Below are 17957 nucleotides of genomic sequence, written 5' to 3'. Positions count from 1 at the left end.
TCAGAGAGGAAGAGAGAGATAGAAACGTCAATGATGAGAATCATTGATTGGCTGCCTCCAGCAGGCAACACTGGGCATGCGCCCCTGGGGGATGGAACCCACAACCTGGGCATGCGCCCCCTGGCTGGAATCGAACCCAAGACCCTTCAGTCCACAGGCCGACACTCTATCCACTGAGCCAAACCAGCCAGGGCTTAGTGTTTCATTTCTTAGACCTGAGTTGACTTTCAGCCCAAGCAGTTCCAAGCAATGAGTATAATTCCATGAAGAACCTTTATCTCATATATGTGTGCAGGCATGTACACATGACACACACACTTACACACATCTACACACACTCATACATTCATACAGACACACACTTGTCCAGCTCTACATATGCATGTGGGATGCATCATTTGACAGCATATGGAACAGTTCATAGAACATTCTTGAATGTCTTTATTGGTGCAAGGAAGTACATAACCATTGCTGAGCAGGCAGAAGAGAATGCAGTGAGATTGAAAACCCAACACCCCTACTTCTTCCAAGCAGGTGGCATGGCCCGAGGCATCCGTGCTGCCCTTCTGGCTCTGGCTCTTTCCATTTGTCGTCAAGATGGGCGGGCCCAAGGACGTGTGGCCATCAGCACGGGTGCTCGTCCAATCAGGTCGTGCTGTGAGCCCCCCACCAGCGAGGCGAGAGCCCCCCTGGGCAGTGTGGGGTTCACGGGTCCTCGTCCCTGAAGACTGTCAGGTTGTGCTCCTGGATGTGTCCCAGAAGGACCTGTCCTCGCCGCTCCAGGGTCTGGAGAACCTGCCTCAGGCCCCGTCGCCCGCCGTGGCTTTCCCAGAACACCGGGTCCACCTGCAGCGACTTGAGCAGCATATTCTGTAGACACCCTGACTGGAGAACCTTCACGACGGACTCAGGGAACCTGGACGAAAGTGCCCGAAGGTCAGAAGAGAAAGGAAAAGCAAACGTGATCTCGGAGTTTCCGGCAAGGTGAAGCCCGGAAGGCCAGAACTTGCACCACCCGGAACCCCGGTCCCAAGGGCCGCCCCTGGATGCTTGTTACCAGGGACTCTTCCACCGCTGAGCTGTGCCAGCAGGCAGGGATGAAGCGTTCAGATGGCCCCATCCCACAGAAGAGCCAGGCCAGTCATCACTGTCCTTCCAGGGACCATGCCCGCTGCTCTGCTTGGCAAATGCCAGAGCCCTAGGAAGGCTGAGCTGCCTGCCAGGACTGAGCAAGGAGACAGGCTGCCAGGCTGCCAGGCTACCCCCACCCATCTAGGGCAAGGAAGGGCTAGCCTGCCTCTACCCCAGCAGGGCAGCTGATGTCCTGTGGGCCAGGAGGCTCTCTGGATCCTGGGGGCGGGCACTCCATCCAGGAGTGGAAGGGCCTGCTGGCTGTGTACCTCTCAGCTTTCCCAGGTCCCCACACCCCTCCCAAGGCTCAGATCTAACAGCTTTTGTCTGATGGCAGACTGTGGACTTCTCCAGAGCCCCGACGGAAGGTCCCATGGTCTCCAGCAGGGCCATCAAGCCTCAGTCCCTGAGCCTCCACCCAACCCCTTTGACCCTCACCCATCTATGCCCTCCAGCAGCCGAAAGTTCAGCCTGTCCTCAGGGTGCTGAAGGTGGGCGGCGTTATCGATGTAGACCAGACGAGATGGATCGCTGCTCCGGACCTCAGGGAGAAGATGGGCAGAGACAGAGGTGGGGGAGGGTGCAGCCTAGCTGGCGCCCAGGGACTGTGTCAGGGTGAAGCGGCTTGGGGGCCTTGAGCTGTCAGTCCCACCATCCACCTGCTACTTGCCAGATGGTCTCCAGGTGCTGAGCAGTCAGCTAACTGTGCTGACACTGCTCGATGCTTCCAGGCATCATCTCAGTGAGCCCTCCCAGCAACCTGAGAAGAGGGCCACTGGTATGAGAACCAGGCACAGAGAAGTTGTAATTTGCACAAGGTCCCACTGCTAACAAACAGCTGGCTGGTTCAAACCTGGGCCAGGCCACAGCGCCATCCTCTGGAACTGCAAGGCAGAGGGACTGAGTCCTGCTCTGGTGGCCAGAGGGGTGAGGAGCATGGGGGAGAATGGGGCAGGTGCAGAGGTAAGCTGCCCGGCAGGACTGCAGGTTGTATGGCACAGGTATAGGCTCACACACACAGCTCACCACCACCCCCAACACCTGTGCCCAGTTTTACGCATTATTCAAAGGGTTCTGCTACCAAAAGGAACAGGATTGGAAACCCCTGGACCACACGATCCCAGAACCTCACTAACAGCACCTTCGGAAGGAGACAGGAAGGCCGGAGTCCGGGTGACGAGGGACATACCAGGATGTGGACCAGTCGCAGCTCGCCCGGGTTTGTGCATTTCTCCCGGAGCCCCTCTTCCGCACAGGGCTCTGAGGGCGCAGGTTCAAAGCCACAGCAGTAGCGATCCAGGCGGTCATGGACCTGTGGGGACACCCATCCTGAGGGCGGGTGGCACAGCACCCAGGCCTGGTCCCCGAGCCACACGCTGGGGGCAGCCCTCAGTGGCTCTGTAGCTGGCCTCCGGCTCCTAACGGGGCTTCTGCTCTGCCCCTCTGGCCGGTGGCCCGCCCTGCACACTAAGCTCAGGCCAGTGGGGATTCCAGCCACACCCACCGCTTCCTACAGCTGTTCCTACGCTCGGGCCTGAGGTCTCGGGTCTGATGCTGAACTGTCCCCTTGGGAGGCCACACATGGCTCCAGGCCATTCTGTGCAGATTTCAACTTGCGGCAGTGTTTACTTCCCGAGAAAGCTACAAGGAATCCTGGCCTGTGTGACACGCGTATCGCTGGCCTCCCCAAATCTTCGCCCATTTAGTGTCTAACAGGAAGGGTCTGGCCGGGCCCAGTCACCAGTTTGATTACTGAGCCACACCATCTGGTTATTTTTTTCCACTTAAGAGAAATTCCGTTAAACGACAACAGACTAGCAGCCAACAAAACCAAGTTCAAATTTCATGTCCACAGCCCTTCAGGATTTGATTCTTTCCCCCCCTTTTTAAAAAATGAGGTGCTACCAAAAAAACAAAAAGAAAAACCTTCGCTATTCTGATTTTCTGACCAACCTACCAATGTGGTACAATCATGACGTGAACTGAAGTTTTTGTTTAATTGAACTTAAGCCGTTGTAAAGCCCTTACTCTGTGCCACGTCCCACTCTGAGTGCTTTGCACACCATTAACCCCTCCCAGCAGCCAGGAGGTCGATCTGTTATTATCCCCATTTCAAGGATGGGGAAACTGAGTCACGGGGGTTGGGTAATGTGGCAGGCACCTGTTTTCTGGCATCAGTTGATGGCAAAAGTGTAGGTGTGGTTCAAGCTGACCCCAGCACCCAGCACTCGTGCAGCCCAGCCAGGGACTTAAGCCGAAGTCTGGGGGTGAAAGAATGAATGGATGAAGTACATTGCTGGCTGGCAGCAGGAAAGATCTAGAGGGGGCTTCACATGAGGACTGTGATCACAGAAAGCCTGCCCATCACGCCACCTCCCTGCCCAGGGTGCCATCACCAGAAGGCTTCAGGGGAGGCCTGGCTCTGTGGTCTCCAAACAGGACATCTGGACAGGACAACACACTGCAGTCTTCCAGGAGGGATAGCAGGCCCAGCTGTAGAGGAGGCACGGTCTGGAGGGAGCCCAGCACAGGGCACGAGGGGTGGCCACGTCCTCTAACTGACCCACCAGGCTCGAAGGCCGGGACTGGTACCTCAGCCAGGGGCTGACCTGGGTCTGGTGGATTCCAGAAGAACCGCTGGCTGTCCCTGGTGCCCCACTGCCCCCCCCTACCCCCGCCATCCCCAACTCGCATCCATTATAAAATGAATCTGCCACAGCAAAAACTGTAGAGCTGTCCCAAGTCTGCAGAAACAGGCCACAGTCATCATGCCATTAATATTTGCCATCGCTCTGGAGGCACCAGCAACGGCATGAGGTAGGAGAAAGAAAGGTGATTAGAAGATATTCATTACAGATGAAATGATGGTGAACTTAGAAAGCCCAGGACAAAGCAAATGAAGTTAGCAGGTGGCCAGTAACCAAACTAATACACAGAAATAACAGCCTCCACACAGACCAAGAGCTACGGGCGAGATCCTATAAAGGAGGAGAAAGGTCCCATTTTCAATGGCCACAGAGGACGAAATACCCAGGAATAACTGAACATGAAAGCAAGGACCCAGCTGAAGGAAACTGATGCCTGCGGGAGCATGACGAAAGGGAGAGACATACCCTACTCTTGGCCGGAAGGCTCTACATTTTAGGGTGTAAATTATTTCTGTCTTAGTTCACACAAACTTAATTTGATTCCAATAAAATCCCAAAAGGACTTGGGGAGGAGAAGGAAGTAACAAGCTGACTCATAAGTTTCATGAGAATAGCATGCAAGAATATGGGGGAAATTCTAAGAAAGGGCAATGAGAAAGACCACACCCTGCTAGTTAGCAACATAAATTACGAAGCACAGTAATTAAAACAGTGTGATTCTGGCATATAAATAGACCCTTTACTGGAACAGAAGAGTCTAGAAATAGACCTACATACATATGGAAACTGGCAACATTGCAGACTGGGGGAAAGATGGATTATTCAGCAAATGGTGCTGGGACATGTGGGTTGCCATTTGAGGGGGAAAAAAAATCACTGTTTTGTACCTTATCTCTTGCTCCAAATAGCTTCCAGATGGATCAAAGATATATGAAAACACATGGGAGAACTTTCAAAACAGCCTGGAAATGAGGATGGCCATCTATACTAATAAAAGAGTAATATGCTAATTAGACGAGGAGACCTTCTGGACGTCCTTCCAGACAAAGCTGGGGGCTTGGCCAGCCTGCAAACCGCCCCCAAATGGCCCTCAGCCCCTCACCCAGGCCAGCCATGTCCCCCAGCGGGGACCCTCACCCTAATGGGGTGTGGCCATCCAGCAGTCATCAGCCCCTTGCCCAGGCCCACCCTGCCCCCAGCGGGAACCCTCACTCCAATGGGGGCATGGCCAGCCTGCAAACCGCCAGTGGCACCTCACCCAGGCCAGCCCTGCCCCCCAAGGGGACCCCAACCCTGATCCAGGACCCCCTTCAGGGCAGACCAGCCGGCCCCTATCCGTGCCCCAGGCCTCTATCTATACTAATAAAAGGGTAATATGCTAATTAGGCCAGACGTCCTTCCGGACAAAGCCATGGTGGTGTGGGCCAAGGCAGAGGCAGTTAGGGGTGATCAGGCTGGCAGAGGAGAGCAGTTAGGGCAATCAGGCTGGCAGGGGAGAGCAGTTAGGGGGATCAGGCTGGCAGGCAGATGAGCGGTTAGGAGCCAGCAGTCCCAGATTGTGAGAGGGATGTCCGACTGCCAGTTTAGGCCCAATCCCGCAGGGATGGCAGTCAGACATCCCCTGAGGGGTCCTGGATTAGAGAGGGTGCAGGCTGGGTAGGGACACACTCCCATTGCACGAATTTTGTGCACCAGGCCTCTAGTCTATAATAATAAAAGCGTTAATATGCTAATTAGACCAGATGTCCTTCCTTCTGGACAAAGCCACAGTAGGCGGGGGCTGAAGCAGAGGCAGCAGAGGCCCCCGGCTGCAGCGATGGCCGGCGGGGGCCGGGGCCAAGGCCCTTGCATGAATTTCGTGCATCGGGCCTCTAGTTTGAAATATAATATATGAACCTAGAAGTCATAAAAGAACAGTTCAATAATAGACAAATTTTAAAAATTTCTGCACAGCAGCATCTGGCACCCTATGGATTGTATGTGTGGGGGTGTGGCGATAGCACACGTGAGCTTATAAGGTGCATGGATAAGTGTGCATTTGTTTGAGATGTTGTGACTGATTTGGTGATTGTCCAACAAATATTTTCTCCTCTCCGCCTTCAGCTCTGGGCAGAGCGTGCTTCCCTTCCCTGACAGTGGGCTTGGCCATTCACTCGCTTTGGCCAAAGGAGTCTGAGCAGAGGCCTTAAATGTGCTCCTGCAGTTTGGTTGAGCTCTTGGGCTTGTTCCCTTCCCCGTGAGAGGGTCGCCCAGGTGGTACTGCTCCTGCAGCCTGGGCTCCAGAATGAGAAGTCAAGAGCAGTCCTGAGCCCACCCACAGTTGGAGCCAAGTTCAACTGAGCCCCACTGACCCACAGACCCTGGAGCAAGGCACGGAGAGCTGGTGTGTTAAGCTGCTGAGTGTGGGCGAGTTTTGTTACACAGCATTATCTCTACAGTCACTAATTCAGAACGCTATGTGGTGGGATGTGAAAAGCATAGGACTTGTGGGGGGATAAGGAATGTGTATGTGTGCAGTTCTTGTGTATTGTGTCCAGGTAAACGGTATGCTGCGATACACACACACAGAGAAAAGTAAGGGTTTATACTGGATCAAACAAAACAAAGGAGCAAGCACACCGCAACATGGGCTGCATGTGGAGTCCGTTCCCAACCCCCGGTCAGAAGGTGCCTCCAGTTCCTGTGCTGGGAAACCCACAGCCCCGCCTCTCTCCACGTGCCAGTGGTTTCTAGGAAGGTGGCATCAGCCAGGGAGGAGGAGTGGACTGGACCAGCCTTCAGCAGACCAGGGAAAAGGTGGCCTGAGGCCAGCCGAGTCGCTTCTGACCACACACCCGACCTGTGTGTGCTTTGGCGGCTGGGACTTGCATCCCCACAGCAGGCCTTGGCAGCTGAGGGAGGTCCCACACCGCAACCCAGGGCACAGACAGAGGGCCTCTGTGTGGAGCAGAAAGCTGCCGTGTGCGCACCAGCTGGACCGGGGCTTTGCGCGGAGGTGCCCGAGCTCCAGGGCACCCCTGCAAAGGTCCCCTCTTCCTGCCCTCAGTCACGGCCAGGTGACTAGTGATGCTGATTGAGAGGTGAGCTCTGGAGTCAGACCGTCCAGGCTGCGTCTCTGCTCCTCCGGCCGTGACCTCGGGCCAGTAACTTCACTGCTCCGGGCCTCGATTTCTGCACTTTAACAGAGTAGAATCTCACTCATAAGCTTGTCATAAAGCGTAGATGAGTTAATTCCTGACCAGTGTCAGGGGCAGTGCCTGCTCATTCTTGAGCGTGTGCCTCCACCAGGCACCGTCTTAAGTACATTTCACAAAGGATCTCCTGTGCGGAAACGTCACAGGTCAGTGTTGTCATCTGGGATAGACCGAGACGAGGATTCAAGTGAAAGCAGTTTATCTGTGAGCCAATCCCAAAACCCAAGCAGGGGACGAGACACAGCAACGACCACTGCGGGTACCCGGGGCGCAATCCCGGTAGGCAACCCTGAGAAACACACGGAATATGCACCACAGAGCGACCCCAGACCAGACAGGAAATAGCTGATGCCTGCAATCCCTCCGTTACCCCTGTGCTCTGACTGGGGGTCCCCAGAAACTCCAGCCTGTTCCCCAGAAACTCCAGGTTACTTGCTGGCACAACAGGAACCTCAGCTGCCCTGTGGCTTCCTTCTCTCTTCAGTGCCCAGGCTTGACCTGTATCATCCATTTCTCTCTCTTCTCTCTCCTCTCTCTCTCCCCTCCCTTTCTCTCTCACTCTCTCTCTCATTTTTTAAATTACACAACCATGTTGATCCTTGCCGAGTCAAGGGTATAACGCTATAAACAGTCGTGTGCTGGTAAATGTTTAACTCCCCGGGAGGAGGGGGCCCATATGCAGCACGTGCTGACTCTCATGGTGACAACAGCCCCACCCTGACCAATCCGAGCTGCCAACACGACGGACAGGGGAGCTGACAGGAGACGAGCCACCGCTACCCAGTATTTCCCAGACAGACGCAAACAGCCTCAAGAGCACAGATAACAGGGAAAATGTTGCTGGGAGCCGGTCCATCCTTGCTGTTTCAAAGGACCTGGCATATATGGCATACTGTTCTTAAAATGTTTTCTCACCTTCTTGGCACTATGTGTTTTAACCAAGGTCTCCTCTCTGAAAAAGGTTGTTTCCCCAGGTAGGGATTTTCCCCTGAAGTTAGGGAGGGAATAAAACCTCTTAACTAAGTGCCAGGCGGGTAATTAATCACTTTAACTACGAACAATCATACTTAAGCTACATAATCTTTACTCCCTGGAATGGAGATAAGAAACGCCCTAACCTTTGTAATAGAGATTGATAGGATTGAATCAACTGGTATAAATACAGATGCAACAAGACAGCAAGAGACAGAACTTAGAACACAGAACTTAGAACACAGAACTAAGAAGACAGAACCTATACAGAACCTACAGACAGAAGAACTTCGCTGGAGAGAACATGGCCAAAGATCCTGGACTGAACCTGACTACAGAAATTGGCAAGAGAGCCTGACTAGAACCTGGTGACTGAACCTGGCTGGAGAACCTGGACAGAACCTGGCTGGAGAACCTAGCGAGGGAACATGGCTACAGAACCTGGCTGGAGAACCTGGACAGAACCTGGCTGGAGAACCTAGCGAGGGAACATGGCTACAGAACCTGGCTGGAGAACCTGGAGAACCTAGCAAGAGAACATGGACACAGAACCTGGCTGGAGATCTGAAGCAGAACCTCTCTGGAGATCCAGACCAGAACTTGGCTGGAGATCCTGGCTAGAGATCCTGGCTAGGCTGCTGATCAACTGAACTCCGTCTCTGTGTCATTCCTTCTTTGCCGACTCCATCCACACCTTTGGGGACCCCTGGACCTGCTGGGGTTGGACTCCGGCAAAATGTGGTGAAAGAATTAGGAAGTAATGGGTTGCTGATTGTTACTTTATATAATTTAATTTTTTTCCCTTTTTTGTTTTGTTTTCTTGTCTATAATTAAAAATTTTAAATGCCTATGTTTCACAACCAGCTCACAAAACTAAAAATATGAACCATCAGCTCTCCTGAGCTGGCACTCGCTACTCCAGCACTCGGAACTGGATGAATAAGCCCAGAGGCTGGAAAATAACGAGAACGGGGGCCTGGTGCTCAAAAGACAAGACTGGGGGGAGAGTAACCATCCATCCCCACATCTGCTGCCCTCCGGGACTCAGCCCGGCCCCACATACCTGGAGCAGGAAGTCGAAGAGAGCCAGGCGTGCCCACTCAGCATGGCGGATGCCCAGACAGGGCGCCTGGCCTGGCTCGCTGCAGCCATGGGCCAGCAGGGCCTGGTACTGCAGCCAGCCCAGGGCCAGAGAGTTCTGGTCATTGTCAGGGTCACCCAGGTGCTGTACGTCAGGTGCCCACCAGATGACGGGCCTGGCGCCACCGTCTGTGTAGCGGTAGGGCAGCAGGGGGCTGTGGAAGCGTCGGGCCACAGCCGGCAGGCTCCGGCGCAGCCCCAGCACGCGGTCCACGTGGAAGGACAGGACCTCGGACAGGTCCCCGGGCCTCTTGATCAGGCCACAGAGTCCCTGGGAGCAGAGTCCGCTGAGCCCAGGAGACGCGTCCGGAAGGGCACCCTCAGCGGAGAAGCCGACCTGCAGCACCTGCCCGTGGCCGGGGACCCTGGCTTTGCCCACCACCTGCCCCTGGGCCAACAGCCGGAGGGTCTGCACATCATGTTCCGTGAACCATGGGGGCACCAGGCCGTCGGTCCCCGAGCCGGTCAACAGCCCAGGGGTCTCGGGGGCACACCACATGGATCCCTGCAGCTCCCCAATGGAGTCAGGCCACCGACGAGTCCCCGTGGCCGGGCTGGGATCCCCTGCTTGCTGCCCACCAGTCAAGGCTCTGCTCCCAGCTTCTGGCAGATCCCTGCCTCTCCCTGGATGGGGCCACAGGGTCGGTCCAGCAGCTGCTCTCTGGTGCCCTGTGACGGGGCTGACCAGGGCGCCTGTGTCACTCTGTGCCTCCCAGATGGGACCATCCTCCCAAGGGGGTCGCAGGTCTTTGGCTCCTGGACTCCTGACCTCATCCTCCCTCAGGGGCACAAGACGCGGGGTCCTGAGTCTCAAATCTCCGAGAGATGCCAACGCAATGTCCCTCTTGACCCTCCGGACATGCCCGCTGTCCCCTCCTGGGGACCTGCTGCTGTCCACTCGCCCTCGGTGGCCTTGCCCCTCAGCACACACCGGGTCGGGGCTCGTGGGCAGGGCCCAGCCTCTCCAGAATCGCAGGTTCCTTGTCCACTGCCTCCAGCGAGAGCTCAGCGCCTGCGGGGCGTGGGGGCCAGGGGTGCCGGTGACGCCCTGGGGCTCCATGGCGGCCTGAGGCTGAGCGGGGAAGCGGGTGACAGCCAGCACAGACAGCGTCATCAGGAGGCAGGAGGCCATGACCAGCCGCCTCTTGCCACGCAGCTTCCTCCGGACCCAAGGTGCCTGGGGGGCGGGGTAGAAAAAGCAAGTGTGAGACCTGGGATAACATCAGCCCAACCCACAATGCAATGGGGCTGCGGAAGGGAGGCCCATCCTGGATCCCTGAGAGGGAAAGGCACGGAGCCCAGGCGAGTGGCACCCAACCGCCTTCCAGAGAGGTGGGCACCTCGGCCAGCTCTCCTGCTTCAAAGCTTGGCTTGCCGGCTTCCAGGGCAGCCTTGGCAATGCCTGCAGGCAGACATGGGCTTCCCCCTGGAATAAACCTCCATATGACACTGGTCACCAGGCACATAAGGGTCTCTTCCACATCTGTCCCCACCGCTGAGTGCCGGCCTTCTCTTGATCTCCAGGGGAGTCCCTGGGCCACTCTGCAGGCCTCTGGTTCCCACCAACACACTCTTCCCTCTCCCAGGGGCACAGATCTGCTCAGCTACGGATGACCCCGCCCAGCCTCCCTGCAGCCAGGGGTGGCCACGTGACTAAGTCCTTGCCCATGGCAGGAGTCCTTGCCTGCCCCTCATGCTCAAAAGGACGTTGGCTGCCAGCCACCAGCTCTGCACCTGCTGGCAAGGACACATCCCGGGGCAGTGATTTTCAACACGTGGTCCCGGGACCATCAGCATCAGCATCACCTGAGAACTTGTCAGAAAGGCAAATTCGCAGGCCGCAACCCAGAACTACTCGATCAAAGCTGGGGCCCAGAAATCTGCGTTTTTACCAGCTCTCCAGGTGACGCTAATGCTTGGGCACCGTGGAGTCACCAGAAGGAAGGAGCTGGGGAGCCTGCAGGACCCATGGGAGCAGGGCTGCCAAGAGCAGTTTGAGCCACTGTGTTGAAGTCAGAATTTATTTATCTTATTAGCTATTCAACTTAAGACAGAAGGCAGTTCTATTTTTAATACGTTGAGAAACCTCCATACTGTCTCCCAAAGTGGCTGTACCAATTTCTCAGTCTACTACAGGTGGTAATTACTTTTAGCATAAAGGGGGTGACTAGCCCAGCCGGTGTGGCTCAGCGGTTGAGTGTCAACCTAGGAGCCAGGATTCCCGGTCAGGGGACTTGCCCTGGTTGCAGGTTCGATCCCTAGTAGGGAGTGTGCAGGAGGCAGCCGATCAATGATTCTCCCTTATCATTGGTGTTTCTGTCTCTCTCCCTCTCCCATCCTCTCTGAAATCAATTAAAAATAAATAAATGAAGGAGGCAGTTACTTCACAACTTGCTTTGGTTGACATGGCAACATGTCCTGAGGCGGTTTCCATCTCTACCTTTTTCAATGTAAAGTTACTTAACTGCTACACAATGGTTCCCAGGGGGGACTGTGCCACAGTCCTTTACCCATTCCTCTACAGCAGCGGTTCTCAACCTTCCTAATGCCGCGACCCTTTAATACAGCTCCTCAGGTTGTGGTGACCCCCAACCATAAAATTATTTTCGTTGCTACTTCATAACTGTAATGTTGCTACGTTATGAATCGTCATGTAAATATCTGATATGCAGGATGTATTTTCATTGTTACAAATTGAACATAATTAAAGCATAGTGATTCATCACAAAAACAATATGTAATTATGTATGTGTTTTCCGATGGTCTTAGGCGACCCCTGTGAAAGGGTCGTTCAACCCCCAAAGGGGTCGTGACCCACAGGTTGAGAACCGCTGCCCTACAGGAAGGGTCTTTAGATGGTTTCCCTTTTTTTAAAAAAAAGGTTTTTTTAAATATATTTTATTGATTTTTTACAGAGAGGAAGGGAGAGGGATAGAGAGTTAGAAACATCAATGAGAGAGAAACCTCGATCAGCTGCCTCCTGCATACCTCCTACTGGGGATGTGCCTGCAACCCAGGTACATGCCCTTGACCGGAATCGAACCTGGGACCCTTCAGTCCGCAGGCTGATGCTCTATCCACTGAGCCATACCAGTTAGGGCTTGTTTCCCATTTTTATTACAGCCAAGAACTCGGCACTGAAGGTCCTGTCCACACAGCTCCGGGGGGAAAGGTGAGGGTTTCTGCAGAGGAGACCCCGAAGTGTGAAGTGACGGGCCCCACTCCTTCTCATTGACGTTAACTTCTCACGGCGTGCCGGTGAGCGTCTCCTTTTGCCCCCGCAAGGACATACGGAAGTGGGCCCACGGCATTCCTCTCACAGACGAGAGAACGCCAGCCCAGAGCGCTGAGATTTGCCCGGCTCACCCAGCTGGCAGGAATGCCAACGCCGTACATTAAAACTAAACGGAGAAACGGCCACCGACAGACTGTGGGCGTTGTCTTCTTCCTCCTCAGAAGGAAAATATGTTTTCAAGTGGGATTCGCCAGCTGTATTCTCCAAGTTTTGGATACCACTGGGGGCAAAGAATTCATCTTTTTAAAATGTCCCAAGGGGACAGAATGTTCGGACCCCTCCCTAGGCCGTCCTTGGCTCAGACAACCTGGGGGAGTTGGCAGGTGCGCAGTTGTGCCGAGAGAGAGGTTCAGGTGGCCCTAAGCAGCTGTCCCCGCAGGGCCACCCAAGGAAAGCTTTGGGCAAAGAAAGGCGGCTTTGATCAAACTGGGGGTGGGGGGTGGGGGTGGGGAGGAGGATCCTCTGAAGAGACTATTCAGCTGAATGATAAAGAGGACATGAGGGGAAGGAGAAAGGAGAGGACACCCACTAGACTAGACAGTTTGGGGGTGGGACCCAGCGGGACCCGCCCGCCTCAGTGCGTGCCCTGGTCAAACAATAGGGCGGCTTAATGGTTGGGGAGGGATGGTAACTGGATTTAGAGCCATGAACACTAGGTAGTGTAGACAAGTACTGAATTACAATGGCACCTGAAAAAATACATAACAATAGGCAAAGCAGTAATAGAGAGCAGGGTCCTCCCCTGGCTAACAAGGGTGTGAGTCCATTGTTACAGATGGGGTTCGGGTGGCGGGGACAAGGATGGGGCAACCTGGTCACGGATAAACCCATGAACCAGGGCCCCATAAGATGGGCAGATGGCACGTGGAGAGGACGCAAGAGAGGTCTTCTGAGAAGGACTTGAAGAAAAATTCCAAGACGCGCCGGTGGCCTATGCACAGGGACCGTTTGAGAGACGAGGACACGTGAAGGAAGGGACTTGAGTACCGTTTGCTCTGGACCTGCCAGCAGGAGACTGTCTCACTTCTGGAGGGTCACAGGGGAGATCCCAGCCAGGACCGTGCCTCCCTTTGGGGCACGGGTCGTCCTTCCCTGTGCCACGACCCAGAACGCCCTGCTCTAAACCCTGGCACCACCGGCTGCTGCAGAGGAACCGGCGGCAGGGACAGGGGCACAGCGGCTTTTCTCAACTCCCAGATGTCAAGAAAGATGACAAAACCTGGGCCTCCACTAATCGGCCACGAGGGACGGGATAGCATGCTGGGCAGCGAAGGGGGTTCTTAAGGACAGAAAACATCCTTCTTAAAAGTGAAAATCTCTTCTCATCTCCTCCTCACCCTTCCTGAGCTGCCCCTGCCAATGCTATCCTTGGCACAGCTGAGGAAAAGCATTATGAACAGGCAGAGACACCACAGATATTTGGCCTTGGGGGCTTCTGGCAGAGGCGGGGCTGAAGGCCAGGGCAGGGGTAATCGGCAGGTCCGCTAGGTTCAGCTCCCCATCTTCTCCCCAAGCAATGCGACCCTGGCTGTCTGGCCGGGTTCTAGCATCCCTTGAGGGACGCGGTCACCTTGTGACAGGATGGAAACTTCCTTGTTGCACAGATGGCAACGGCCGGAGTTGGGGATGTTAACGAAGACCACATGCCATCTTAGAAAGCGAGGGCTCTCGGTCAGAAGAAAAGAAACAGGGAGAAGAGCCCCAGGGAACGCCAGCTGTGACAACAATAAAGAGAAGAATGTTACATTAGAGATAGCAGAAATCGGATCCAAAGCGAAAGCTCCACGCCCTCCAGAGAATAAGAAAAGCAATTCGAGAAATCATTTCGGCAAAGGCTTGGCCACAGGAAAAATGACTTTTTCAAAAACAGCAATAAAAATGGACATGTTAACCCTCTCAGCGCATGTTGCTGCCTTTTACTTGGAACATGATCTGTTCCAAGGTGCTTTCCCACTTGGGGACGAGGACACAGGGCTCCTTCCAGCGAGAAGCCGGGGCTGGAGGGGCTAAGGGAGGGACTGGGCAGAAGTACCCACGAATCTAGCTCTGGAAGACTCATTTCGGACTTCTGGCTCCCAGAACTATAAGAGAGCACATTCCTGTTGTTTTGAGCCACCAAGTTCGTAGCCATTTGTTAGATCAGCAATAGGAGACTACTGGCCACATAAATGCAAAAAGAATTGGTGACCCAGAGCCCCCCGACGCTGGGGCTGTATGACCTGCCCCCTTACTGTCTCCTCTAATTTCTCACTGAGGCTCCTGGCAAAATGAGGCATTCCTGGAAGTCAGCAGCTGCAGCCCCCCTCTCCCCTCCCACTCACACACCTCGAATCTCAGCTCTCCTCTTTCAAAAGCGGTGAAGGCAGCCCATCGCGTTTCCCGTCTCCGCTCTGTGTCTTGAGTAAATAAGCAAGGACTGTCTCCCCGTCCACACACTTGGCAAGGGCTGCGCGAGCACGGAGACAGACCAATATTTCACAGCTCTGGCTCCGTCTCCTCTGTCTGGCCTCCGGCCCTGGTCCAGCTGGATGTGGCCACGCGCTGTTCGGATGAAGTTGCATCAGTGTTAGAAGAACGGTCCCTGACCCCGGACCGCACAGCACCACGTTCCACCGAGGAAAGGAGCTGGGAGGGCGGCGCTCGGCTCCTCTGTGTCATGAAGCGAAGCTGGTCCAGCACCTGACCCTCCCCCTCCTGTGACAGGCGTCTCCTGGGTCCTCGTCAGGGCCCGGCGGTGCCACGGGCTCCAGAAGAATGAGCTTTCCCTTCCCCGTCTTCAAGAAAACGTTCATCTGAGCTCAGGAAATGGGCCCAGGGCAAGGCTTTAAAAGGCAAGCCTGGCAAGGAGGAGCACTTAGTCTCCGGTGTCTTCCAGGCCGCATCCTGCCCCCACACACAACGAAAGCCAAAGTGTCCTGAGCTTCAGCCACACGCTGGGTGACCTGACAGTGGGTCTCCGGGGCGCAGCACTCTAAACCCGCAAGTGCAAGACGGAACAGATTTAAAGGACCATCGTGCTTTTCCTGTTGGCATTCCTGAGGCCCTCAGCTCCCCAGACGTGGTACAGGGAGCCTTAGACCGAGGAACCGAGGAAATGTCTGCCTTCTGACAGCCTGGGGCCTGCGGGAGGGGAGGGGGCTGGCCTGTGGGGAGGCACCCATGTGCCCCAAGTTGGTCCAGAACACAGAGTGCATTGGCAGGGAGGTGTGCTGATCTCAAAATGCAGCAACAGCCCTGGCCGGTTTGGCTCAGTGGATAGAGCGTCGGCCTGCAGAGTAAAGGGTCCCAGGTTCAATTCCGGCCAAGGGCACATGCCTAGGTTGCAGGCTCGATCCCCAGTGTGGGGCATGCAGGAGGCAGCCGATCAATGATTCTCTCTCATCATTGATGTTTCTCTCTCTCTGTCCCTTCTCCCTTCCTCTCTGAAATCAATATTTTTTTAAAAAAATGCAGCAACAGGCATACTGCCTTCCAAACCGGCCTCACTCCCAACACCTTCACCCCATCCCACCCTTTGGTGACATTTTCCAAGTAAACCCCCTGCACAGGGATCCTTGTCTGAAGGTCGGCTTCAGGGGAAGCCAGCCTAAGATCCCACCGTACAGGGCAGTTATGCGAACTAAATGAGATAATACGTCTAGTGCTGACAGTTATTCCAGACTCAGGAGATGCTCAATAAATGTCATTTAGAAGGAGGTAGCAGGGAGGAGGGGGACAGCTGGGAGATGAATCTGCATCGTGAGGCTCAGAGCTGCCCCTGGCTGAGAACCCCGGGACGTGCATTTTTGGAAAAGAACGTGCTGTGTCCCATCTGAAGACTCTCCCCATCTCTGCGAACCCCAGATCTCTCTCTCCCGCTCTCCCCCACTCTCTCAAGCAAATAGCAGCCTGCACATGCAATACCTGCCACTTCAAAAAAAACAAATAGTTGGGCCAGGAGGGAGCCCTGCTGAGCAGGGAGCAGGGGCCAGCAGGGAACCAACAGGATCTGCTGAGGGCCTGCCCACCCTCCGACCCGGCAATTTGATCCCAGAGCCCTTCGCCCATCCCCAGACACCATCACATAAAACTATCTTCCTGTGACTCTGCTAAAGGGAGTGGCAGGGGGGTCACCCAAGGTGTGGGCCTCTGAGGGTGGAGAGTGGGCAGGAAGAAAAACTTCTGCATCACCGACACCCAGCAAAGCGCCGTGGCTGGTGGGGTTGCCCATCACAGGGCCGCCAGCCCCACCACGGAGTGGACAGTGTCCAGCCCACGTCCAGCCTCAGCGCCGACTCACTGCTCGGCACACGAAGGGAGTGTGGAGCGTGCACTTCTGCGCATGGTCCTGGGCGCGTGCAGCGGCCAGGTCTCTGCTCCAGGGACAGAGTCACCTACTTGTCACCAGAAAGACAAACAGCCTCTTGGGTTTGTGTACATTCTCCGGAGAGGCCACAAGTCCTCAGGCCCAGTGTGGATGGCCCACAGCCCACAGATACAGACTCAGCAAGGGACTGGGCACCCCACATCCAAACAGTCCCAGAGGGCCCCACCCAGACCCCAACGGAAAGATGAGCCCCGGCACAAATCTGCTCACCCCAACCTTTCTCCAGACCCTGAGCTGCTGCCAGCGGAGGCGGAGGCGGGGCCAGCGGAGGCGGGGCCAGCGGAGGCGGAGGCGGGGCCAGCGGAGGCGGAGGCGGGGCCGGCGGAGGCGGGGCCGGCGGAGGCGGGGCCAGCGGAGGCGGGGCCAGCGGAGGCGGGGCCAGCGGAGGCGGGGCCAGCGGAGGCGGAGGCCGGGCCAGCGGAGGCGGGACCAGAGGAGGCGGCAGCTCAGCAGGCTTTCCTACTGCCACCAGCCCATAAGCGCTGAGCTCCCAGCCAGGCTGTCTGAATGCTGATTCCAGCTCCACAGCGTCCTTGCTCTGTGACCTTGGGCCTCGGTTTCCTCATCTGTACAATGGTGATAAGAACAGTACCTCCCTCCCAGGAGGGCCCATTCATTAGTGCATGGAGCAGCTATTCCTGAGCCAAGCACTGCTCCAGGCAGAAGAGGTAAGTCAAACACAAAAGAGACAAAAGTCACTCCCCTTATGAAGGTGACAGTCTGGTGGGAAAAGTCACGCATAAAAACAAATCACCCCACTAAGGGAGCCTTATGAGCTGTTGTAGGGAAAACATTCAAAACAGAGAGAGTCTGGCACAGAGTTGGGTTCCATTAGTGTTGCTGTTACTACTACGATGGTGGTAATTTTCTGACAACACCCACGGGGTTACCTCCATCCCGTCGTAGGGCTCCTGGGACCCTAGAGATGGGCCTGGGAATCCTCTGCTCCCTAGACGGGAGGGAGTTAACTGTGGGTTCTTTGTTTCTCCCCCTACCCCCCGCATTTACTGGTTCTGGGGCTCCAGTCTCCACGCTGATTATACGTTGGGGCAGCCCTGCTGGCCCCAAGAGCCCTCTGCGTACCCATGACTGAATCACCATCTTGTTCCGGCGCACAGAGCAGCAGTGTGGGAACACCGCAGAGAGAAGGCATTCTGGAGACCCTGTCATTTGTTGGAAACTTTCTCTGGTTGCCTTTTATGAACAGCCTT

At 55.4% G+C, this 17957-nt stretch overlaps 1 protein-coding gene across 1 annotated transcript; it reads right to left on the bottom strand.

Annotated features, from left to right (window-relative positions):
* Positions 1-423: 423 nt before the first annotated feature.
* Positions 424-15176, bottom strand: GASK1A (golgi associated kinase 1A). The gene is made up of 6 exons (XM_036333321.1): positions 14706-15176; positions 13951-14095; positions 9009-10262; positions 2321-2443; positions 1570-1673; positions 424-916 (listed from the first exon to the last, which is right to left on the bottom strand). Exons 2-6 carry the CDS (start codon positions 14023-14025, stop codon positions 706-708), a joined length of 1767 nt encoding a protein of 588 aa, XP_036189214.1. The 5' UTR covers positions 14026-14095; positions 14706-15176; the 3' UTR covers positions 424-705.
* Between the last annotated feature and the right edge of the window lie 2781 nt (positions 15177-17957).

This window comes from Myotis myotis, unplaced genomic scaffold (assembly GCF_014108235.1).
Source record: "Myotis myotis isolate mMyoMyo1 unplaced genomic scaffold, mMyoMyo1.p scaffold_m19_p_13, whole genome shotgun sequence".
Taxonomy (NCBI): Eukaryota; Metazoa; Chordata; class Mammalia; order Chiroptera; family Vespertilionidae; genus Myotis; species Myotis myotis.
This window is presented reverse-complemented; position numbering and strand designations above follow the sequence as displayed.